Here is a 24,870-nt window from a genome sequence, read left to right on the forward strand (position 1 = left end):
TGGTTCTAGACTCGGAGTTCTGAGGTTCCAGACACAGCATTTTGAGGTTCCAGACTCAGAATTTTCGAGGTTCCATTCTCAGGTTTTGGGGTTTCAGACTCGGGTTTTGGGGTTCTAGACTCAGAACTTAGGGTTCTAGGTTCGTGTTCTAGACTCGGGTTTTGGGGTTCCAGACTCAGAACTTTGGGGTTCTAGACTCAGAACTTTAGGGTTCTAGACTCAGAACTTTGGGTTCTAGGTTCGGGTTACTAGACTCGGGACTTGGGGTTCTAGACTCGGAACATGGGGTTCTAGGTTCGAGTTCTAGACTCAGAACTTGGGGTTCTAGGTTCGGGTTCTAGACTCGGATTTTGGGGTTCTAGGTTCGGGTTCTAGGGTTCTAGACTCGGATTTTGGGGTTCTAGACTCGGATTTTGGGGTTCTAGGTTCGGGTTCTAGACTCGGATTTTGGGGTTCTAGGTTCGGGTTCTAGGGTTCTAGACTCGGATTTTGGGGTTCTAGACTCGGATTCTGGGGTTCTAGGTTCGGGTTCTAGACTCGGATTTTGGGGTTCTAGGTTCGGGTTCTAGGGTTCTAGACTCGGAACTTGGGGTTCTAGGTTCGGGTTCTAGACTCGGATTTTGGGGTTCTAGGTTCGGGTTCTAGGGTTCTAGACTCGGATTTTGGGGTTCTAGACTAGGAACTTGGGGTTCTAGGTTCGGGTTCTAGACTCGGATTTTGGGGTTCTAGGTTCGGGTTTCTAGACTCGGGACTTGGGGTTCTAGACTCAGGTTTTGGGTTCTAGGTTCGGGTTCTAGACTCAGAACTTAGGGTTCTAGGTTCGGGGTCGAGGGTTCTAGACTCGGAACTTGGGGTTCTAGGTTCGGGTTCTAGGGTTCTAGACTCGGATTTTGGGGTTCTAGGTTCGGGTTCTAGACTCGGAACTTTGGGTTCTAGGTTCGGGTTCTAGGGTTCTAGACTCGGGACTTGGGGTTCTAGGTTCGGGTTCTAGACTCGGAACTTGGGGTTCTAGGTTCAGAACTTTGGGGTTCTAGACTCGGAACTTTGGGTTCTAGGTTCGGTTTTTGGGGTTCTAGGTTCGGGTTCCAGACTCGGTGTTTGGGTTCTAGACTCTGTAGTTTTGGGGGGGGGAGTCCAGGCCAAGTTTTTTGGGGTTCCTAACTTAAATTTTTGGTGTTTTTATCTTAAATTTTGGGGGTTCCAGGCATCCCAAATTTTTGGGGTTCGCATCCCAATTTTTTGGGGTTCCAGGCCCAAATTTTTGGGGTTCTCATCCCAAATTTTTAGGGTTCTCGGCCCAAATTTTTGGGGTTCCAGGCCTAAATTTTAGGGTTCCTACCCTAACCCTTCTCATCCCAAATTTTTTGGGGTTCCAAGCCCAAATTTTTGGGGTTTTTATCTTCATTTTTTGTGGTTCCAGGCCCAATTCTTTGGAGTTCTAGGCCCAAATTTTTGGGGTTCCTACCCTAACCCTTCTCATCCCAAATTTTTGGGTTTCTCATCCCAAATTTTTGGTGTTCTCATCCCAAATTTTTGGGCATCCTACTCGAACCCTTCTCATTGCAAATTTTTGGGGTTCTCATCCCAATTTTTGGGGGTTCCAGGCCCAAAGTTTTGGGTTCCTACCCTCACCCTCCTCATCCCAAATTTTTGGGCTTTTAGACACAGAATTTTCGAGGTTACAAACTCAGGTTTTTTGCTTCTAGACTCAGAGTTCTGGGGTTCCAGACACAGCATTTTGAGGTTCCAGACTCAGGTTTCCAGTTTCTCGACTCGGGTTTCGGGGTTCTGGGCTCAGAAGTTGGGGTTCTAGACACGGGGTTTCGGGGTCCTAGACTCTGTAGTTTTTTGGGGGGGTTTGAGCCAAATTTTTGGGGTTCCAGGCCCAAATTTTTGGGGTTCCTAACCTAACCCTTCTCATCCCAAATTTTTGGGGTTCTCGGCCCAAATTTTTGGGGTTCCAGTCCCAGAATTTGGGGTTCTCATCCCAAATTGGATGCTGCCAAAGCCCTTGGAGCTGCTGTTCCCAGCGGCGCCAGCTCGGGAAGCTCGGCCTGAGCACAAAGGCATGGATACAGCCCCGGGAATGCCATCAGGATCCCGGGAAAATGGGGAGAGGAGACAGGAAAAGGGAATTGGGGACCTTGGGACAGAGGGAAAGGGAGGATGGAACGGGAGAGGGGAGGGGAAGAGATTCCTGCTGCAACCGGGGGGAAATCCATTGAAATTCCCTCTGAAATGGGGGAAATCAGTGAAATTCCCAGTGAAACGGGAAATCCAGAGAAATTCCCAGTGAAATGGGGAAAATCCATTGAAATTCCTCCCAGCATTTGGACATGGCTTCTTTGGACTTCCAAAAATTCCCCGAAAAGCCAGCGGGGTTTGGGATCTCGGGCTGTGCCAGGCGCAGGGAGGAGGAATTCCCGGGATTGCGCCAGGTAGGATCCAGCTGATTTCCAGCTGCCACCGCTGAACCCCAAATCCTGGGAATTCCAGGGATCCCGGCCCTTTCCCAGCCCGCAAATCCCGGGATTTGCAGCTGGGCTGTGCCCTCAGCTGGGGCCGGATCCCAGGAATCGGGAGATTCCCTCTGGAATTCGGCTCCAATTCCCTCAGCTCCAGCCCGGGAGTGGGAAAAGGGAGGAAAAACTTCCCCAGATCCATGAAATCCTCTGGAGAGGATGGAAACCTCCAAAGCCATGACGCCACCGGCCTGGAAGAGCTCAGCCTCCCCCGTGTCCCACCCCCGGGATGAACTAATTCATTAATTGGATTAATTACCCAGATTAATCACAGCTGAGGCAGTGCTGGGACCGATCCCGTTTTTCACCTGGAAAATCCATCCCTGCCTTTATCCCAGCACCGCTTGGGGGAGAGGAAAATTTCTTTTCCAGCCCAGAAAATTCCATCTTTTTCCCACAGAATTGGGGTTTTTCCCTGCCCTGCTGGGGGCTCCTGTCCCCCCCAGAGGGTGCCCGGGATTTGGATGTTTTTCCCCAAGAAAATTCCCAAGATTTTCCCTGAATTCCCAGCTCAGGGAGCCACCAGGCCTCGGACAGATGTTTTCCATAAATAACCAAACAAAGAGCGCACGGCAACAGGGAAAGCAGATCCAATTAGGCCGGAGGAATTCTCTGGAAAAGGGCTGCGCTTTCATTATCAAAATACCAGATTTTACCTTTGAATTCCAGGTTTTTTTTCCCAGAAAAAACCTGGCAGGGAGCACGTCCCTCTCTCCCTAAATCCCGGCCCAATCTCCTCATCCCAACCCCTCAGAAAAGAGATTGGGAACAGCTGAGCCACAAAAAAAGAAACCAAATAAAAGCAGGGAGAAAAGGGTTTTGCCAAGGGGAGGGGAAAAGCTCCAGAATTCGTTGGATTTGCTCGAAAAAAAATTGATTTTTCTGCTGCTGGGATTTTGGCTCGGGATCCCCCAGGACTGGGATTTGCAGGCTGGGTTTCACTCAAATGGACAATTTGTTGCTTTAATTCACTAAAACCTCAAAAGCCACAGCGGGAGCCGATCCAGGCCTTTCCCACCCCACAAATCCCTTCCTTCCTTCCTTCCTTCCTTCCTTCCTTCCTTCCTTCCTTCCTTCCTTCCTTCCTTCCTTCCTTCCTTCCTTCCTTCCTTCCTTCCTTCCTTCCTTCCTTCCTTCCTTCCTTCCTTCCTTCCTTCCTTCCTTCCTTCCTTCCTTCCTTCCTTCCTTCCTTCCTTCCTTCCTTCCTTCCTCCCTCCCTTCCTCCCTCCCTCCCTCCCTCCCTCCCTCCCTCCCTCCCTCCCTCCCTCCCTCCCTCCCTCCCTCCCTCCCTCCCTCCTTCCCTCCCTCCTCCCCTCCCTTCCCTTCCCTTCCCTGAGGTTCATCTGAGCTCTTGCCCTCTCCAATAACAGCACTGAACTTACAGCATAACCACAGGTTGGAGCAAACACAAGAGACTGGGGGGAAGGGAGGGCAATCTGTGTCTCTGCTGGTGAGGCTGAATGGCCCTAGAGCAAGGGACCCTAGCCAGAGTGTTCAGGCAGGTCCTACCTTTCACATCAAGCCTTCTAAAGGACCAGTTATTCTCTCCAGAGGACTTCAGACCAGACTCAGTTAATGGGAACATGGGAAGGTAATAGCTCATCCCTTCCTAGTAAGTCAAGGACCTTCAGTCTCACAGGACCCTCTTCTATGTGGTGGTGAGGGTACACAGATGCAAGCTCCGACTGCATAACAAGCCACAAGGTCTTTTCTTATTTTTCTATGTGAACAATGCTCTTGGAAACTCTACCGTGCTGTCTCAGGGAGAGATGGTAAACAGAAGTCTGGCCCTGTTTTGCTGTGCTGCTCAAGGCCTGCCCTCAGTACAGCAGCAGGCTGGGGAGCTGAGGATGGAGAGGGCTTCAGAGGAAAGTGTTCATGGATGGAAAGGGGCCAACCCTCTACTGCTTCAATCCTGCCAGAGGAGACAAGAGCACTTGGGCATTACACCTGTTCTGAATTTCACCTCGAGCTATTTATTCAATCATCACTTCTTATGTCTCTAACATGGACCTCTCCTGCATGGGGATTTTTTTCCCACATTGCCTACAACACAGTTCTACCACATAAATCACACAGCAACCAAAAAACAATTTAAGGGGATATGTACGGCCTCCTGGAGCTGTGTGGAGGGCTGGGAGGAGAAACAGCACCTTTGTGACTTACAGGAGAACAGAGCAGCACAAGTGCCTTCAAAAGTCCTGCTAATGCCAGCTCTCTCACCAACAGAAATATTGCTAAACCTGAGAGAGGACTGCATTTCTTCCTAGTTCACTCTATCCTTACAAGGTTCCAGAAGAAAAAGTTTGTGGGGGTCGGAGGAGGAGCAAGACTTAAAGTGACACTGAGCAGCCAGCGAGGCAGAAGAGTCTGATGACTTTATTCTCCCCTCCATCGACCATCCTCCAATTCTGGAGTGTTCATGCCCTGCCCCCACCCCAACCTGCTGCAGATTTAACACTTAAGAATCTTCCCTTTAACATGAAACCACTTCCCCAATCAGATGGGTTTTCTGAATCAAGAACTTCCTTTTCCCCCTCCTCTCTCCTCTGAGTATCTCAGACAAAAGCCTCTCACCACTAATTTTAGTTTCCTCAAATAGAGATTCCCAAAGAGCTGCTGGGAATGGAAATGCATTTGTGCATTTGCATTTCAGAAGTAGCCAATGAGCCCCTGTTAAGTCATCGAAACATGCAGAGTTTCCTGCACTGCTGCAAGCTTGTGACATGCGATCGGGGTGGGCAGAGGATGATGAGAGGAAGGAGGAGTCGCAGGGAAACCCGCCCCAAAAAGCTGCTGCGGTCTTGTTAGCCGGCTCCAAATTGTTTCAGTTCTGTGAAGCATCTGAACGAGCCGAATACAAGGAGGAAAACCACTGGTGTTGAAAATATATCGTGCTCTTCAGGATGGACCTTTGTCCTGCTGGTAAGCCTCAACCACCGTGTGCCTTTTTTGGGGTGAGGGCCGTGCACTCAGTTTGATGGAGCAGAGCACACCATGAAGTCCCAGCAGCCAGAGCGGGTGCTGCTGCTGCTGGCTGGAGGAATGACATGTTGGAAGATCCCTGATGGTCCAGTTAATTGCTTGTCAGTGTTCAGCATTAGGCATGGGTTTCTTTTTACTTGCTCTCCTTTCCCACCGGGAGAAATTTCCCCGGGGGTTTGAATGGCCTCTGTGCTGAGAGTGTGTCCGCTCTGATTCCAGCGGTGCTGGACTGAGCTGGGAGCTGACTCCTCAGCATCCATGGTGTGTGTGACACCTGCGGTGAGCGCTCGTAGGCTTTGGCTGCTCTTCCTGCAGCTCTGGCCAGCTGCTCCGTGGTGTTTCCCTACAGATCCCAGGAGCTGGTTTTGCGGAGCCTCTCGTGCGGTTGGGTATCCCATTGTGACGCCCTTGCACGGCTTTTGGTGCTGGGGCCTCCCTTGCTTATGGCCCTGTTAGAGGTGAACAGCTGTGTTAGGGTTCTAGAAGCTCCAGGTGATCTACAGGTGGGCCTGCCTGGCTCTGACATAATCTCAGTGGGCAGATGTGGGTGAGGGGAAATAAACCACATCTGAGGAACTGAGAGAGAGATCTTAGGTTTTATTTCCCGCTTTAGCAGGTGTTGGATAAAGTGGTTGGGATTCAGCATGGAAAGGCACACCACCAGACTGATCATTTCCAGCTTCTGGCTGAGGAAGCTCTGAGTGTGTGTGCATAGCCAGCAAAGAGGGAGAGCTGAGTGGGAACAGGCTGAACAAAGGAAGGAAGAGGATCACCTTGCAATGTCTCTTCTCATTCTGCCTCTGTCCCCTCAGAGTTTTGTGTATAGGATATGGAGCACAGAGTGAAAGCAAAAAGCCCAGTTTCAACAACTGTTGTGCACTTTTTAGCTCTGAGGTGTGTAGCCAAGGAAAAGGCGTGCTCAAATCACATAGCAGCCTTGCTGGCCAGGGAAATTGGTGGTACCTGTAGGAGCTGAGTTCTTGCCAGCAGCTGACTGGTGTTGAATGTTGGTGAAAATGGGTCTCTTTTGATCACCCACCCCTCACTACCTGAAAGCAACTGTGGACAAAGCTTCTGCAGGACAGACTGGGCAGGAGGAGGAATACATCGTATTTTGCTATTAATTTTGGGGTGTACCTTCGACAGAAACTGAGGGTCTCCTAACTGGAGGTCTGACACAGTCATTCACTCAAGTTATGTGTTACTGAGTTAATTATGTCTTGAAAGTTACACATTCAAGCAAACATACTTTCAAGGAAGTATACACACTGCAGTAGCACAGTGAGATCCTATTCAGGCACAGTTCTGGTAGAGGCAGAACCTGGAGACAGGCAATGCCTGGAGAGATGTGCTGGCTCTGACCCATGATTTTGCTCAATCCCATCCTGTCATTCCACAACTGGGTGAGAAAGTGGGTTAGTTTAGTGCTGAACTCCCTGGAGAGTTGCCACCAGAAACAGTTTTCCAGTGAGCTGCAGAGTACTGAATGCATTTGGAATTGCTCAGTTGTGGCACGATTGTCCTGAAGGTCAGAGGTGAGGCGTGTACACCTTCTATGGTGCCCCTCCAACCTGGTGACATGATGGTCCCGCTTTGTACACATCTGTTTGCAAGTAAGGCTTGATGCCTTGGGGAGGCTGCTCTCCCTGCAGTGTGTGTCCTCTTCCAGCTTCCTTCAGAACCCTCTCAGGATTGTCTGAGTGAGGCCACAGAGCTGGTGTGCCAAGCCCTCGAGATGGATGTGTGAAACACGGGAGAGCACACTGTGGTATTCTGTGCCGGGGTGTGTGGGGTAGGAGCTGTAGTCAAAAGCCACGGGAAGCTATCCTGAAGGATGGGTGTTCCCACGTGGGACAACATAAATTCTTCTTCCCAGCTTTCCCACCCCCTCTTAGCTGAAACATGCAAATCAAACCTGTTGGGATTTATGTTGAATTTCTTCTGACACCAGCTGGCAGAGAACTGTGGAGTGGCTGCAGGAGGGAAACACACATGACTGGAGGGAATTGAGGACTGGCAGGCTTTCTGTCATCTCCCTGCTGCTAGACTGGTACCTGGCTGTGGAGGTGTGGTCTGTACTGGAGATGACACAGCAGCCATATTAAAAAAGAAAAGGAATCTCGGGTGAATTTTTTCTACCAGAGAAGCTGCCCATCAGGCTGCTCTGCCTTTGTGCTGCCGTGGGTGGAGGTGCCCCAACCCGTTAGCAGTGACACTGAAAGTCCTCCATTGCCTTGCAGATGGGCCTGATGAACCTTTGCTGTCCTGCCGTGGGTGTGTAACACACCGCTCTGCAGCAATGGCACAGATGCAATCATTCTTCATAACCCTCCCCTGCTGCTTCTGCAGTTCATCCTTCCAGCTCTCCTGGGTGGTCACTTCCCACTTACCTGTGTGCTTCAAAAGCCACCTCCCTATTCCTATAATTTTCCATGGGACTGAAAGCCTTGCACCTGGGTGGTTCAGCGCAGCCTTTGCAATGGGAAGTGAAATCAGAAAACACAGAACTCTCTGCTGGCCACACAAGTACCCAGATGTTTGGGCAATTCCAACCTGCCCTCTGGATGGAGAGGCTGAAGGCATAAGCCACCACAACTGGAATTGAAGTCTGTGTCCTTTTTTGAGTGACAGCACTGAAAATACAATCCTGGTCAGTTCATGAGGAACTGGCAAGTCTTTTTATCTGGGTCTGCACTGAGAGGGGGAAACAACCTCAGGAGCAGGTGTAAGACCCACAAATGTGATGCTGATGCACTTTCTTTTCAACATTTGTTCCCAGAAAATAAATTCCAAACAACAGCCCAGTGCCCTCTCTGTAGAGGATACAAGCTGTTTTTTATGTGTCTGAATGGGAAAACTTCAGTGTTGGTTGGGTTGACAGCATCCTTCTGAAGCCTGCAGGTGGTTTTGTGGTGTGTTCTTCTTCAGGGTGAAATTTCCCCTGTGCAGAGAACCGTGACCAGGGCTATGCTTCATCTGTGTGCTGACCTAGTCCTGGAGGGAAGTAGAACTCAGGTGGTACTGAGGACTTTGACAAGGCATGGACCATTTTCTAAAGCTACCAAATACTTAAGCTGTATAGGAAACCTGACAAAGACCCTCTCTGCAGCTCAGTCTAAATTGCTCTAAAAGTTTGATCCATCCATTTTTTTCCAAACTGTGTCACCCTTTCCTACTTTTTTAACCCTTGATTCCTTCCCCTTCTCCATGACTCATTCTTCTTCTCCCCTGCCCTCCCCACACACACAATCCTTCCCACACTTTTCTTATTCTGACAAACTGGGCAGGTGGGAGTTGGGAGTTGGGGTATTCAGATGTTCAGGAGGAAGGGGGACTGTGTTGTTTACAGCCTTGTTGGGGGTCGTGTGGGTGAGATGGTGTCCTCTGGGAGCCTCATGACTTTTTGAGATGCTTTAGTAGACACAGAACAACTGAAGCAAAGCAACCAGCCACACCACAGAGTTTGCTGATGGGGCAGGGGAAGGCAAGGCTCCTCAGGGTTGTCCTCTTTTGTGGAAAGAAATACAGGGCAGAAGGTCTTAGTTGTAATTTGTCAAGGAGTCACCTCAGTGATTCCACAATTACAAGCCCCGACAGGAGTGAGAGAGATACAGCTGGAGAGACTGAGAGGCCAGCCTGATCTCCGGCAGACACCACAACTGCAGGATACATAAATTAAGCTAAAGGGCACGGGCACTGCTCAGAGACACAGGGCTGACATTCAAAGGGAAGTCAGCAACACACCTAACAAGTACCAGAGCCACTGCATGTTTTCGATTGGTTTTCTTTGTGGTTACTTTTCATTTGTTTGTGTTTTTGTTTGCTAGCCTTCCTGCCTGCTTTGGTTTTCCCCTCACCTACAGATCTGGCTGTTGCAAGCTTTTGGATGCCTTTTTCCTTCCCTCTTGACTGGCTTCATCCATCAGTCAGCTTCTTGGTGCTCTTCACAAGGGCTGCTTGTGAGGCTGGGAGGGCACGTGGGTCCTTCCCAGCCTGGCTTCATGCTGGCTCCTCGTGCTTTACTCCCACAGACTCAGCAGCCTCTCCCCAGGGAATGCAGTGCTTGAAACCATCAGGAAGAGTGGCAGGAGAGAGGCTGCAGCCTGAGAAAAGTAACAGGAGAATACTTAGCAGATGGAAACCCAACCAGCCAGGAGGATGGGGGGAAGGCAGGTCTTTCTGAGCTGTTGTGGCCATGACAGGAAAGAAGCATACTAAGATGATTGCCCTTGTCGCTTTTCCTTCTGTCTGTCATGGCTGCTTCCTTCCCTTTTTTTCTTCCACTCATATTTATAGCAGTTGTTTTTCATGTGAGATCCACACCAAGAGAATTTCCAACGCAACTGGTGCTACTTCCCCTTTTTCTGGGAAGACAGGAGGCCCAGGAAATTTTGTCTTATGAAACAGTGGAGCAGGGCATCCAGTGACTTGACCTGGCTTCCTGGGAAGATTTATCTTGCAGTGTTTAGGTGCAGCAAGGACCCTGCCTGCAAGTTCACCAGTGCTCTCAGCCTTCTGCAAGCTCTGCTTTTTTTCTTGGGGCCTCACCTTCTGCTTTGTCTCCTCTCTAGGGCTGCAGCCTTTTCCTTCTCCTTCCTGAAGAGGCTATGTTTCTCCTGGATTATATTTAGCAGCAGCACTGTCACCCCAATTTTTTTTTTGTCTTTTATGAATCATATTGTGGTTGCCTTGGCTTTGCTGCTATTTGTTTAAGTTCCTGTACATTACAAGGAAGCTTACTCATAATTTCTGCGTTTTCTGCTGTTCACAGAACAACAGCCGCCCAAAGACATTTTTCAGCAAGGCTTTCATCCCCCAGATCCTGCCCTCCTACTTGAAAAATCTCGGCTTTCTCTGACTCTAGCTGTGGCCGATCAATTCATGAAGCCAGTGGTTTTATTGGAAGGTTTGCATGTAGATGAAGTATTTAGGTCATAGATTTTCAGTACCTAAGGATGACTGACATACCAACCACCAGAGAGCATTTAATGAGACCTCTTCACCGTGCTCAGGGTGAGCAGAATTGGCTGAATAGGCAGTGGGTGTCTGCAGGGTCAGCTGAGAGGGCTGTGCAGAGCCTCTGGCTGCAAGGAGAGGGGGTATGGTCTGTGCTGCGCACTCTGGACTGAGAACCATTTGCAAGGCAAAGGTGAGGTGCAGTGGTTGCAACAGCAGGGAACAGAGATGCTGAAACACAGAAATCAGAGTTGTTGTGGCATGACCCTAGGAGAAGTTAAGTGCTGAGAGGTTGGGCAGCTTTTTCCATTATATGTTGGCTGCGGTAGAGTTTTCACAGGAATCTTTATTCTTTCAGAATCAACTGGCTTGAGTGGGGCTGAAGAGGCTGAAATAGAGACAATCAGGAAGCACAAGCAGGAGCTTTTGGATGACATTAAGGTAAGGAGCATCCTGACCCTTGTGCCTGCCTTCTCAAATCTGATTCACCAAGGAGCATCTTCGCATAACAGTCCAGGCCATGCAGAAGTGCTCTTGCACTGGAGACATCTTCTCTGTCATGATCCAACTTCAGTTTTAAACTTCAGGCTGCCCTGGCCTGTTTGCTACCAGGGTACATCCAGCCTGTGGTACTCTCAGCTGCAGGAGCCATCAGCTGCCCTAATGGGATATTTGAAAAAGGCTGGTCAGATTATGAGCAATGTTGAGCTGGGATTGCATATATTTAGGATTAAAGAAATGCCTTCACTAAGTTGTGCTGGCAGGCATCTGGCTCAGCATTTATGATTCTTTATAATTACTGATTACCTGCTAATGGCATTATCAGTCCTAGTTACCTGCAGCATCCCTCTGTGTTTATCAAACTTTTGTTTGCTGTGTGGACCTCTAACATGCATGAAGGATCCTGTCCCTTCTAAGAGGTCTCATGGCAGAACCTTCCACACAAGTTTCTGTGGCTGAACTTGCTTTTCTTCTTTCCTTTTAGCAGACTCAACCATTTCTCCAGTAGCTCCTAAAATGTCTGAAAATAACAGATTCAAAATCAGTCACTAAGACTGCGTCACAGTCCTGCATGGTGCAGTGCCCTTTTATTCCGTTCTGCCTCCACCATGAAATGTGGTTTCCCATTTGAGAGAGCTTATAGCACTGAATAATTGGGCTTGGACTGATTTTTCCACAACATGAAGCTGTCCAGATGCCTAGGGAATAGCTGCAATATTTCCTGGCATAGAGTAAAGGATTAAGCCAATCTACAAATTACTTCTTAGGCTTCCAGACCTCCTCTCTCTGCTGCAAACCAGAATGGTCTCTTGTCCCCCCTTGCAAAACAGATTATGAATGTGTGTGCCTGGGATTTGCTTGTGCGCAGTTTGTCTCTCTTCAGTTTCCAGAACAGGCGATGGGCACTGTAGGAGCAGGGTACTTGAACAGGAATACTACAATTTTTTGCCCACTATGGACAGAGAAAGGTTGCTAGACTGCACAACCCCATGTTTTAAGACCTAAAGCCATTAAGCAATGGGGTATACAGTGTCCAGTGGAGTGAGTTTAGGTGAAAAGAGTGCCATGGAACAAGAGACATTTTACCCAGGGGATTTTTTTCAGAACGTATCTATCAGTACCTTAAACACACTTGGGGATGTATCTGGGGAAAGGGGGGGCAGGGAGAAGAGAGGATGAGTCTTGGCTTGCAAGAAACACTGTTAAAAGAGAGCAGTAAATAAAATAACAAAATTGATAATAATTTGAAAGTAATGAGCTGAGATCGTGGCTCTGTTACATTTGTGCAACACCTAAAACTTAGTAAGAGCACTCACAGCTCTGGGGACCAATGAAGCACAACAGAAGGTGGCCAGAGTAAAACTGAAACCCATAAACTCTTTTAAATTATGGAGTATTGCAGAAATTCAATTTCTCTATCTGATTACGTGCTCCATCCACATCCTCATTCCTTGATGAAAAAGGATGTGTCATAAAATAAGCCTTCTGCCTGTTCTGGTTGGTATGGGGAAGAATTTGGGTGATTCCTGGAAGACAGTTGTGATGCACTTTGGCTTTGAGGTGGAACATAACTGCAGGATGGAAGCAAGGAGATACAGATACCTTCATTTCCATGGTAACACAGAACATCCAGCCAAGGCAGCCATGGTCTGTCATGGGACTAAAGGAAAGTGAATTCCACAATTGATTTTTTAAAATCTGGCAGTAACTACTTTACCTTTACTCCTCCTCTCTTTTTTTTTTTTTTTTTTTTTTTTTTTTTTTTTTTTTTTTTTCTGTACCTGAAGAGTTATCTGCTCAATGGTATTTAAATGGCAGGTACAGTAAAATTTTTGTGTTTCACAATACAGCCACATTGTGGGCTCATATTGATGTCACAGTTACCAGTTCCACTTCTCCTTTCCTGGATGTGTAGCAGGGCTATGCAAAATAAAAGCTCAAGAGGAATGGGCACAATGGAAGGATTCTTGCATCTGACATTGTTTGAGGAACTGAAATCAACAGTGGGGTGAGGTCTCTGACACTCGCCACACTGATTGACAATAGGCATGAGAACATCCTTCTTTCCCTCTTTCCAGTTGTTTTCATCTGGACTCCAGCAGGGTCATTCCAGAGCAGTGCCCATTTCACAGGCATCCTTGGTGGCATGACCACCTGACCTGTCCTTTTCCTATGACTGAGGGAAGAAGTAAGACATGCTCTTATGCTTCCTTACAGTGTCTGCTGGTTTTCCCTCCATTTGCCATCATCTTCCTGATACTTCTTTTGCAGAAGCTGAAGGAGGAGATTGCAGAGGTGTTTGCAGAGATTGAGTGTTTCCAACAAGCAGAGGAGAAGCAAGAGGCAGACAACAATCCCAGAGAGCAGACCAGGCAAGTGGAATGAATATTCCTTTGCTTACAAAGTCTCTCTTTTTAAGTTGAGGAAACAAGCACTGATGGCACTCTGTTCACAACAAGGACAGGGAAATGAGGCCAGGAGGGAAATGGGCAGGGAAATGCCCTTCTATCCTCTTATTTCTCATTATTTCTTGATAGTCAGGCACCTGTCCTTGAGATAGCTCACCTTGTGAGTGAAATGATGTGGTCCTTTATTCTAAGTTTGACTTTTCCTTCTTTTTTGTGTTTGCAGCAAGCTGTCACAGAGGGATAAAGTTCTGTCCCTGGGCCGGAAGAAATTCAACATGGATCCTGAAAAGGTAGGATCTGTTCATTTCACCTATGAGGATAAAGGTGGGAGGAAGAGCCTCTGCTGGCTGCTGTTCCAGTTGCAGCCACTGATGTCAAAAGAACCATGGCAGGGGACTGTGGGGATGGGTTCCTGCCTCTCTGAGGCCCCTGTTGGGAGCAGCCTCCAGCCTGCCCCTGACTGAGGTCTTCTGATATGATCAAGCTGTGTTGCTTCCCCCCATCATGGGCTTAGAGGTCATGCCATACAGTTCAACCCAAACCTAAGAGAAGTAAAACGAGGATGGTTTAACACTGCCAGCATGCCATGAGAGCCAAATTTCCTTCAGCACAGCCCTTCTTGACTGTGAGAGGCTGGGAGCTTGCTATAGTGTGATAGAGGAGGATGAACTAAAAGGAAGGTGAGAAGTTTTGAGAGCGTGTCAGGTTCCTTGGCTCATTCTGAACAGAAAAGAACAAAATACCTCTGTCATTTTGGAAATATTTTTGGTTGAACTGTGGAGTAAACACAGCTTTCCCAATTTCTGGGGCTCTGACCAGTGGTGTCAAGATTCCATAGCCTTGAGCCCTCTGCAGAAAGCAGAAAGCTCTAAACCATTTTGATGGTTTAAACCATCTCTTTCTGCAGAAAGCTCTAAAACCATTGCGATGAAGTAGAGAAGATGTGAGAGAGACAGTTCCCTCTTCCTTCCTCCTCTCTGGCAGAACACTTTTTCGAGCTCTTCAAGGAAAACCACAAAGCTGTGATCAAACGATAGCTGATCATCAGCTCTCCACCACAGCTAACATATCATCAGGTGGCTGCAGCTCTACATGACAGCTTTTCATGCCTCCTCTGTGCCCCACTGAGAGCATCAAGATGCCCTCCCCAGTGTCCACACCCCAGCTGGAGTGTTTGCCAGTCCCCTGGATATCCCTCTGCCAGTGGGAGCTGTCTCAGAGCAGTGATATAAGTACTTACAGCCTGTGTGAGAGGTGGTTTTATTTTGCCTTTCTGTCTGACCTTGCTTTGAAGCCCCTGAGGCATCTCTCTCTGCCATGCTGTGCAGGAATACCGAACCCTTTAGGAAAACCCTAAAGCAGTTTAGCTTTAGGAGTTCAGTGCCAATCAGACTGGTCAAAATGTTATATACTGTGTGCCCATATAATGCAGATCTCTGATTATTGCCTCCCTCCTGCTGCATGCCATAGAGTAGGAGGCACTACAATGCAAGGAAACTTCTTGCACCCTCTTATTTTTGCTGCCTCACCTTTCTAAGGTTGCACTCCATCCATGCAATGCTGATACTTATAAATGAGTTCTATCTCCAAGATCCCATGGAAAGCTCCTGAGGCTAGGGGAAGTAAGCGTTAGGAATCTGGCTGATAAAAACCTTTGGGGAGAAATATTTTCTTCTGGAAAATATGGCCCCATCATCACTGCAATGCTTTTCAAAATTAAATTGATCTCACTGAAAATCCATCTGGGGAAAAAGAAGGTAAAATAGAGTGGAAAAAATCTCACCAAAATTTTGATTTCTTCTTTTAAGACTGCTTTTTCTTTGGGGCATTTTAAAAATAGTTTCATATATATTACAAGGGAAAATGAAATAATTATATTGAAGTCGAACATTTTGATGGATCTAAAACAATTTTCATTCCGTTATTGGATATTGCAGGGAGAATTGCATATGGTCTGGAGAACTGCAGCATCGTTAGATATTGTCAAGAATCTTTTGAAAAAAGCCTCAGCTTTTTCTCTGGCTTTAAAAATCATTAAATTCTCTCTAAAATAGGATATTGACTCTTTGCACAACCCAACTCACAACCTCTATATTCCTTTAAAAGCATATTCCATCCTTATTGTGTAGGGGGGATGGAGCTGAAAAGATTGCAGACTTCTCTGTCCTGTGGCATAGAAGAAAAATCTAGAAAAAAATTGCTTCAAGTTCTCTCAAGCCCATATTTTTGTCTGAGTACATTTTTTTTATTATGCCTCCTTTTAAACAAACAATTTTTCTTTTAAGTTAAGTTAATTTAGGAAAAATAAAAAAGACATTTAGGAACAGAACACCAAGACATTTTGATTGAAAATATTAAAATTTATTATTTTGACTTTTCCTTTTTGGACTCTAAATCTACATTGCCCTATTTTGTTTGTTTGAGTTTCCATCCAAGTGAAACATTTATCCAAATCTAGGAATGAAATGAGAATGGGACTGACAACCCATAGTGGATGGAGAGGGATTGAATAAAGATGAGACCATGGCTGTGGTCTCCCGTAAAGGGGCTGGGGAGCAACAAAGGAGCAAGTCCATCAAAGCTAAGGAAGGCTGATATCAGAGTGTTGGGATTCTACTTTCTCATTAGACCACAGGGCTGTTCTACTTCCCTGTCTTGCTTCTCCTTCCCAGGGGATCCAGTACCTGATCGAGCAACAGGTATTGTCCTCAGACCTGCAGGAGATCGCCAGCTTCCTCCACAAGGGTGAAGGCCTGAACAAGACAGCCATTGGGGATTACCTGGGTGGGAGGTGAGTAACCCAGCAGGAGGAGACCCCTTGGTGCCCTGTCCTGCCTGGCCCCTCTGAACTATCCATTTTGCATGACCTGTGGCAGACCTCATCCAGGTGCCAAGACTGAACATATCTCCAACCACAGCGGGCTGAGTGGGCACGACAGCCCTGGGAGGGTCTTTGGAGTGTGACTAAGGCTGGCTGTATGGGATCATACATATACACATACATACATATATGGGATCAGTCGTCCCCGACTGCAGTGTGCACCTTGGCTTCTTTGTGGTCAGAGTGGAAGTGAGACTGGCACAGAGCCAGGTGCGTGTTGTCACAGCAAGGAGCATCCAGACTGAGCAGGGTCAAAGCTCTCTTCTGACCTTTTCCCTCTATCCTCTCCCAGGGACCCCACCAACATTCAGATCCTCCAGGCCTTTGTGGCGTGTCACCAGTTTGCCAACCTCAACCTGGTGCAGGCACTGAGGTGAGTGAGTGTGCTGGGGCAGGGGACAGTGCTGGAACCTGCTCAGCCACCAGGTCTTACCAGCCAGGAAGGTCAGGAAGTCCTCTTGGGCTGAAACGGGAGCTTCCCAAGGCCCTGCTGTGTGTGATGGCTCCAGGGCTGTTACTCTGTGAGGTGTCAACAATTTCTCAGGGGGGTGGGAGACATTTTTATGGTCCCCTGATTGGATTGCCCACGTGCAGAAAAGAAGTTACTGTAGTTTCAGTGTCTGGGGGGATGAAAAAAGTTATTTTTGGCAGCAGGAAACATCTGTCCTCAGTGCCCATTACCTCAATAACAAAGTCACTCTGTTTTAGGGCACCTTGCTTCATTACAGGCCACCTCCTGGCAGGAGTCTTTCTCCCAAGCTCCCTGCTGCCTTGCAGGGCTCTCATTAGGGAAGCAGAGCTGTGATTTCTGGGAGGCTTAGCTCTACTTCCTGCATTTAGGGTATTTGAGGCTGCTGTATCCAGGCAGTTTCTAGAGAGGAGCAGAGCTCTTGCTCCATGCCCTGCATTGTCTCCCCAGTGCAATGAGATGACTTCTCTTATCTTCATGGTGTTGCATGGGTTGAGGGGAGGCCTCCATGTCCCTTGGGCCCAATCTGACTGCTGCTCTGACCCCCTGTTCCCGACAGACAGTTCCTCTGGAGTTTCCGGCTGCCTGGGGAGGCGCAGAAGATTGACCGGATGATGGAGGCCTTCGCCAACTGGTACTGCAAGTGTAACCCGGGAGTGTTCCAGTCCACAGGTAATTTTGGGGACTCTGGCTAGTGTGGGCCTGTAAAGCTGAGCTATGCTGTTTGCTAGGGAGAGGAGCCTTCCTTTTCCATTCACAAAGCACAGGCAGCATCACTTGGAAGTGTGTTTCCCCTTAAGCTAAAGGAGGCAGCCCAGTTCCTGTGAAGCTTTTCATTAAACTGAGCATCTTCAGTCATCCTTTTGCTGCTGTGCTCCAGGCCCTCCCGATGGGCAACAGACTGGAGAAGGGCTCCCAGCCCCACATGAGGTGTTACCTCATCACAGCAGGGATAGCACTGACAGATGTAGGTCTGCAGAAACTTTCCTGCTGGCAGAGCCCTTGTTAGACTGCATCTGCTCAACTTGCCCCATTATCCTGAGGGCATGGAATCACCTCCATCATAGGAAAACAGCTGTGTCCCTCCTTCTCCTAGCAGAGGGAATATCCCCCTTCTTCTCCTACAAATGAGAGGATGACTCTTCTCCAGTGACTAGAAACCAAGCCACCTGTGGTGTACATTGATCTGCCCTCTAAGACAAGTGCCACCCATCCTGATTTTCTTTCTCGTTGCTAGATACCTGTTATGTACTCTCCTTCTCTATCATCATGCTTAACACCAGCCTGCACAACCCCAATGTGAAAGACAAACCCCACTTTGAAAGGTTTGTGTCCATCAACAGAGGCATTGACAATGGAGGGGACCTCCCAGAAGAGCTTTTAAAGGTAAGAAGAATTCCCATTTTCTCATCCCCTGGGGTCCACTGAAAAGCAGAGGTGCAGAGAGAGGGGATGTATCCATTAGTAAAGCTGCAGCTGGCATTTTTCCAAAGGCTCAGCAGGCATGGGACCTGCCCTGTGAGGTAAGGTGGAGGTGGGCAGCCTGCCTGTATGTGTCTGCCTTCACCCAAGCAGCCTGGGCAGAATAACTTCTGTCTTGTGTCAAAGGGGATGCCTGCATCCCACACCTGGGTTTGCTGAGCAGCATCCCCTCAGGGTAGAGGCTTTAGATCTTTCTCCAGAGTGTCATTTCTTTCAGGCAATTTGAGGAAAGTTGCAGGAGCCTGTAGTCTCTTTTTTTTTTTTCCTTGGCTTGGATTTGTGTAATAAATTATGGCAAATACAATGATGTGAACAACATTTCAGTATCCTTTGGAAGCCAGTAACCTGCCTCCCTGTCACTCTGCTCTTATATGAATGTCAGCCTTTGTGCCCCTCAGTGCCAAACCTTTGGCTCTGTGAAATGTGCCTCCTTGTGGCCATGTAGCTCTACGTGCTGGTCTCCACATTCCACTTCCCGGCAGCGTTTGGCACCACCAACCCGGGCTCTAAATGGGGCTGCATCTCTGCCTTGTTGAGTCCCATCCTAGTGCCTTAATACTACCCACAGCACTTGTGACATGCTGGGCTTGGTCACTGCAGCTTGCCTTGCTATGAGAGCACCATTTTATGGCTGCAGTTTTCCAAACTGAGAGCCTTTTTATGACACAAGAAGCAGAAAAGAGCTGGTGACTGCCCTGGAGACCCTGTGAGGTGCAGACTGGGGACTACTTACCCCCAGTGTGAAAACAGAGTGATGGGCCAGATTGACCTAGGATAGTTGTGTACAAGCTTTGTCAGAAATCAATTTTTCTTCCTTTCTTTCTCTCTCGGTTTCTCTCTCTCTCCTTCCCCACCAATGCTGGGGGGCAGAATCTATTTGAGAGCATAAAGAACGAGCCGTTCTCCATACCAGAGGATGATGGCAACGATCTCACCCACACTTTCTTCAACCCTAACCGTGAAGGCTGGCTGCTGAAGCTAGGTAAGGGGGAAGACTCCCCTAGCTCCTCTGACATCCCTGTTTGCCTACCTCCCACCACGAATCTCCCCTGGGAACCTGCCATCATCTCCGCTGTCCTTCGCTCCTGTCTGCTGCGGTGGGCTGAGGCTGACACCTGCTGTTGAAACTGGATGCCTGCTCCCTCGTCACAACTCCTGCAGGCTCTGCTCAAAAAGAGACTCAAAAACATATCCCTCCCCATTCCCAGCCCCATCAGAAAAAAATTGGCTCCGTGTGTGTGTCTATCACAAGGCATCGCATCAGTGGTACCCATGGTGTCTCCTTGGGGCTCACCTGCAGGGAGAGCTGGGAGGGTGTGACTGTGTGTGCATGGCTGGAGCTTGGGGGAAGAATGGAAAAATGTGTGACTTAATGGCTTCTGAACCTCACTGCCTTTAGGAGGACGTGTGAAAACCTGGAAACGCCGCTGGTTCATTCTGACCGATAACTGCCTGTATTACTTTGAATATACCACGGTAAAGGCTTCACTCATGGTTGGGAAACTGTTCTGGGTGGTTTTGGGCCTCTGAGGGGCCAGGGAGGAGCAGAGGGTAGGAGGCAAGTCTCCCCCTTTTACCCCGTGCTCCCAGACTGATCTCACACCTCCACTCTCTCCTGTGCTCTTTGCTCACCTCCTGTCTGGAGGAGGAGAGGGGCTGGACACTGCAGCTCTGGTCTCCTCTTGACTAAACTCCCCATTGTGTCAATGGAAGGGGTCTCCTGAGGCATTACTCTGCCCTTGTCACCTCCACACAGGGGAAATTAGAGAGGTTCTAAACAGTGGCATAGATTCGGGGAGCATGTTGGGTGTTAATTCATGTTTCCCTTCCTTCAGGACAAAGAGCCTCTGGGTATTATCCCTTTGGAGAATCTGTCAGTCCGGAAGGTGGATGATCCCAAAAAGCCAGTAAGTGTCCACTGGTTGTCACTCTGCCAACACAGGCTATGAGATGGTTGGAGGGAAGAGAGGATGCACACGAATTATTCCTACTCTACACAAATTGCTCCTACTGTACTTGCTTCTCAGAGGGCAAGTGCCGTTGCAAACTGCCTTGTACCGCCATCTAAACATGGCCGTGCTTTTAATTTACATATTTGGTGTGAGTAGAGAGCTGTTCTTTGGCTGACTGTATTCTATGTTTTCACAGGTGTACTTGTGTGTAGGGGGGCAGAGATGAATGCACACAGCTGACTTCCTACTTATTTTGCACCAGGAGATGTGGGTTTAATTTCTCTCCTCGGGACTCTCCATAATGAGCTGCAGCACATGTAGACTAAACAGAACTGTTGGTGCTAAGGAACTTGCCCAGGAAGTGACACATTTCTTCTGTGTGTCTTTTGTGGATACCCACTCTTTGATGTGTCATGGCTCTGGGAAAAGTGCCTTCTACCTGTGTGGTAGGCAGAAAAGAGGATGTTGCATCTTCTAAAAAAGGGGAGGGATTTGCATGAGTGGAGCTGAGTGACAGATCCTAGAAAGTGTGTTTTGGTAAGTGGTGATGCTCCATCCCTCCATAAAGCCTGTTTTAGTGTGCAATCCTTCACAGGAGGGGTATATTTACCTAAGAAGGAAGGTCATCTAACTCATAAGGAGATTTTTGGGGTGGGGAAATACAGGGTCTGTTGCATTTTGGACACTCCTCCCCATTGGAAGCTCTCTGAGCCTGTTACCCATGGTTGAAGGCAGCAGTCTCCCTGGTCCCCCCTGTCTTATCCTACTGCTCCATTTTGTTTCCTTTCTGACAGAACTGCTTTGAACTCTTCAATCCCAACTGCAAAGGGCAGAAGATCAAAGCCTGCAAAACAGATGGGGATGGGAAGGTGGTTGAAGGCAAGCATCAGTCCTACAAGATCTCAGCAGCCACTCCAGCAGAGCGTGATGAGTGGATTGAGGCAATACGGTGAGGAGAACTTGAGGCCTGAATTGTCTTTTTTCAGCCCCAGGGACAAATGGTCACACAGTTTATTTGTCTATCAGAGCTTGAAAAGGGAGTGGGGGTGGAAAGAAATGTTTAAAGTCTGACAGCTATGGTACCCCTTGACTTTGAAGAGTTTCAAGGTCCCTTCTGGAGAATCTCTAGCCACAGCTAAATTCTCTGCTGTGAGTCTGCACATCTCCAGTGCTACATTTTGATAAGTGGTATCCCTACAACCTCAGTTAGTTTGTCTGTGCTGCTCTGCATCATTAAATCTCTTACTTTTGCCCCCATTTCCTCTACTTTCCAGGACCAGCATCACACAGGATCCTTTCTACGATTTGGTCTCAGCCCGTAAGAAAAAGATTGCCAGCAAAAACTGAACCATGACCTGGCCACCGGTGTCAGAAAGGTGTAGGTTACTGGACAGCTTCCCTCTCACACTGGGCTCTTCCAGTGAAGAAATTTGGGAGCTAAGGTTCCCTCTGCCTCCCACTTAGCAGGCAGATGACTGACAGGACAGCTTACCCTCTTTGCTTCTTCCCCTTCCAAGCTGAAGGCAGAGGCGCAGGGTGCAATCCACTGAGGACTGTCAGAGCTGTGGGTGTGGGGTTGCCCATGTACGAACATAAAGACTCAACAGCAACTGGCCTTTGGGTTCTCCCACATAGGCCCAGAGATGTGGGACAGGATTTGAGAGGAGACAGGAATGTCTGCACAGTGTCTCCAGCCCCTCCTGTTGTCACACCAGGCCAGGGTATTTTTCTGTGAGGGACCATGTAGATTCTCTTGGAGCAGCTGAGCATGGTCCAGTCAGTTGCAGAGCAGAAAGGCCCCAGTGGTTTCTCTTCCATGAACAGATGTGTAGTTGTTGTGGGGTGGAGGTCACCGATATTTAGAAATTCACTGTGAAGCCAGAGGTCAAGGTAAGGTAAGAAGCCCTCAGTTCAGAAGAAATCCCTCTCTCCCCTTTGCTAAAAGCCTGTAGTGAGGAGTGTAGTCCTGGGAAGTCCCTGCTCTATAACTGAGTCAGAAATTAAAAAAAGTTAAAGATACTGGATCCCTATTCAACGTAAGGCCTAACTGAGCATAGAGATGCTGTGGGACCAGGAAAGCAGCTCTGGGTGTTTTGTCTCTCTTTTTTGAGACTCATGGCCCAGCACGGATTTCCTTAAGGAAGAAACCCAGACACTAGCACTCCTTCTGGCCGATGGCTCCCCAGCAAATGTTGGTTCCTTGAGCAGCTCAGAGGCCTGGGTTTTGTATCTGAAAGTTTTGCAGTCAGACAGCATGAAAAAATGAAGGTACATGTATCTCCCTGCCAGCACACACACACACATGCACACACACAGGCGTCCATTCCCATCTTCATACAATGCTATCATCTGGAGTCTGGAGGTTTTGTCTCTTGTGTAAAGAGAGAAATAAAAGTGCTTAAAACAGGCCCCAGACTCAGGGTAATGTGATCATTTTTGTGATAAAGTCAGAGGATGTGAGATAAGAGTATCACGTTCCTGTGCCCAGCAGAGCAGCCTGAGCACCTCTGCAGTCTCTTGACTTGTTCCTTCCTGCAGAGGGCTGTATCTACCAGGCAATCTGCAGCAGGGCCAGCACAGCCCCATTATTCATTCCGGTTCTTTTCACCAAGCCACAGGAATGTTGAATTAATTTCGAGAGGCAGGGAGCGTATCTCAGAGTTGAAGCATGCGCTCACCCCGGAGAAGGAACGTGAAGGTTTTCTTCTGCTCATGCCTGCAAATGTCTCCTGCTCTGAATCTCTGTTACTGATGTGATAGAGAGTGAGTTTGCTGCCCGCTGCTCTGGAGCACGCGTGCTTGCACACACACATTCACTCCTGCTTTGGGTTCAGTGCAGAGAGGCAGGCTCATGTCCAGAGGTGGAAGAGAAGTCAGAATATGGCCCCTTACCTTGGCAACATCTCCCATGTATGTGAGAGAAATACAAATATGCATTTGGTTGGTGAGAGATGCCCCAGAGCCTAGGATAGGGGTGAGAAATGTCTGCTCTAGTGCTTCTCAGGCATATACTCTGTGTGACAAAAGCCATGAAAATGTAGTCTGGAGTCTCTATTCTATCCATAGTCTGGCGTTGGGTGAGGGAATCCAGACTAAGCCCTCCCTACAGTTTACCTGGATCATTCCTATGACAGCAGGGTCTATCCAAGCTGTTCCCCATTCCTCCTCATCCCCAACCCTTCTAATTCTCTTCAGGCTGCAAACGTCCTTTCTCTTCCATTCTTCCCCTAGATACCCACACACTGCAGAGAAAAATCACTCCCAGCGGGGACAGGGTGGAAAGTACAACTTTGGAGAGGCAAAGCAATGCACAGAGACAGGCAATTGTGTAATTTCCATCCATCAAACTAACCACAAGAGTCAGGAAGGGTTGGACCATGTTTCATTTCTCCTAGAAACTGAGGCAGCGAGACAGAGAGTAAATTTGAGTTTCCATTGCCTTTCCTTGGCTCCAGCAGAGAAAATGCATTTCTAATCTCCTTGCTATGCGGTGCCCCAGTCTCCTCAGTGCCATGAACACAATGGTATGTGGTGTTGCCCACCAGCAATGCAACACGTGCTCTCTCTGGGTGGTGTCCTGACCTCATGCCTGCTGAGTACCCACGTGCTTGGTATTGGCCTGGGTGTCTCAGGAAGCTCTCTAAAACTGAGCCCCACTCGTGTCTGGGTGCTTCGACAGGCTCTCTTGGAACCCCTTAGAAATTTGTGAGAGGAAGGACTTGTGCAACTCGGGTGGCATCACCAGGGAATGTGTTGCTGGCCACCATCACACGTTCTCTGTGCTGAGGGCAGCTGCAGCAGCTCACACAGGTACAGACACACGGACACACAGGCATACACACAGCCCCTCAGGTGCTCAGTCTGACAGATTGGATGGTAAAGGTATTTCTCCTTCTCATAGGCAGCAAGTGGGGCTCAGACAGACATACATGCAGAAGACTGACACTTATTCCCTGCCTGCCTAAGGATTCCTGCACATACCCAGCCGTTCTTTTTCATAATAAATGTCCATCTATTTTCATAAAAGGGCTAGGAGGAGAACACTGCAGATGTGTGGAATAGACCACATCGCTGCATCCTGCCTCCTCCCCACTCCTTCCCGTCCTTCTATCCCTTGTTTATCAGCTCCTTTTTGGAAGGCTGATACATTCTAAAAAGGCATTCTAGAAATTGTTTGCATCGACATAGACAGAGCAGCTGTGAGGAGAGCCAGCAGCCTCATGCACTACAGCTTAGGTAGAGAAAATCTCTGTGAGGTGGAGGGGTAGGACAGGGTACAGATGGAGGCACACTGGACTGAATTATGGATTGAGAGCGATCCAAGCACATCAGTTGAACCTGTCCTTTGCCAGGGGCTGAATGCTCTTGGTGATGGGGGCTCAGGAGCAAATGGAGGCAGGACTCTGCATCCAAATTAGCTGGGATGGTGCTCAGTGGCAAGGTGAGAGCACCCACTAGGAGACACTACTCCTGTCAGGTCTCAAACTGCTCAGCTGTGTGTCACACAGCCTTCAGCACAACACGAAAATCAAGGAGCTGTTTTCTGTCAGCTAAACAGGGTTATATGTACCAGGACTGCCAACCTTTTAACTCCCTCTGTGTAAGCACTTGTGACTCACCCCTCCACAGCAGTGCAGGGATGTCCCCTCACTGAGAGGGGACAACAGTCTCGTCAGCTCATACTATAAATCCATAGGAATGGAAGGTTATCACA

At 48.4% G+C, this 24,870-nt stretch overlaps 1 protein-coding gene across 1 annotated transcript; it reads left to right on the forward strand.

Annotated features, from left to right (window-relative positions):
- Positions 1-5,332: 5,332 nt before the first annotated feature.
- Positions 5,333-22,751, forward strand: LOC131591741 (cytohesin-4-like). The gene is made up of 13 exons (XM_058862757.1): positions 5,333-5,447; positions 10,822-10,904; positions 13,236-13,336; positions 13,596-13,662; positions 16,045-16,163; positions 16,546-16,626; positions 17,282-17,394; positions 17,960-18,108; positions 19,075-19,186; positions 19,604-19,680; positions 20,040-20,111; positions 20,951-21,105; positions 21,431-22,751. Exons 1-13 carry the CDS (start codon positions 5,429-5,431, stop codon positions 21,501-21,503), a joined length of 1,221 nt encoding a protein of 406 aa, XP_058718740.1. The 5' UTR covers positions 5,333-5,428; the 3' UTR covers positions 21,504-22,751.
- Positions 22,752-24,870: the final 2,119 nt, after the last annotated feature.

This window comes from Poecile atricapillus, chromosome W, assembly GCF_030490865.1.
Source record: "Poecile atricapillus isolate bPoeAtr1 chromosome W, bPoeAtr1.hap1, whole genome shotgun sequence".
Lineage (NCBI taxonomy): Eukaryota > Metazoa > Chordata > Aves > Passeriformes > Paridae > Poecile > Poecile atricapillus.

Bases quoted from the DNA above. Each gene is read 5' to 3' on its own strand.
- LOC131591741 (XM_058862757.1), top strand. The intron at 17,395-17,959 runs GTAATTTTGGGG...TCTCGTTGCTAG, and splicing joins GGGAGTGTTCCAGTCCACAG to ATACCTGTTATGTACTCTCC. The intron at 21,106-21,430 runs GTGAGGAGAACT...TCTACTTTCCAG, and splicing joins GAGTGGATTGAGGCAATACG to GACCAGCATCACACAGGATC.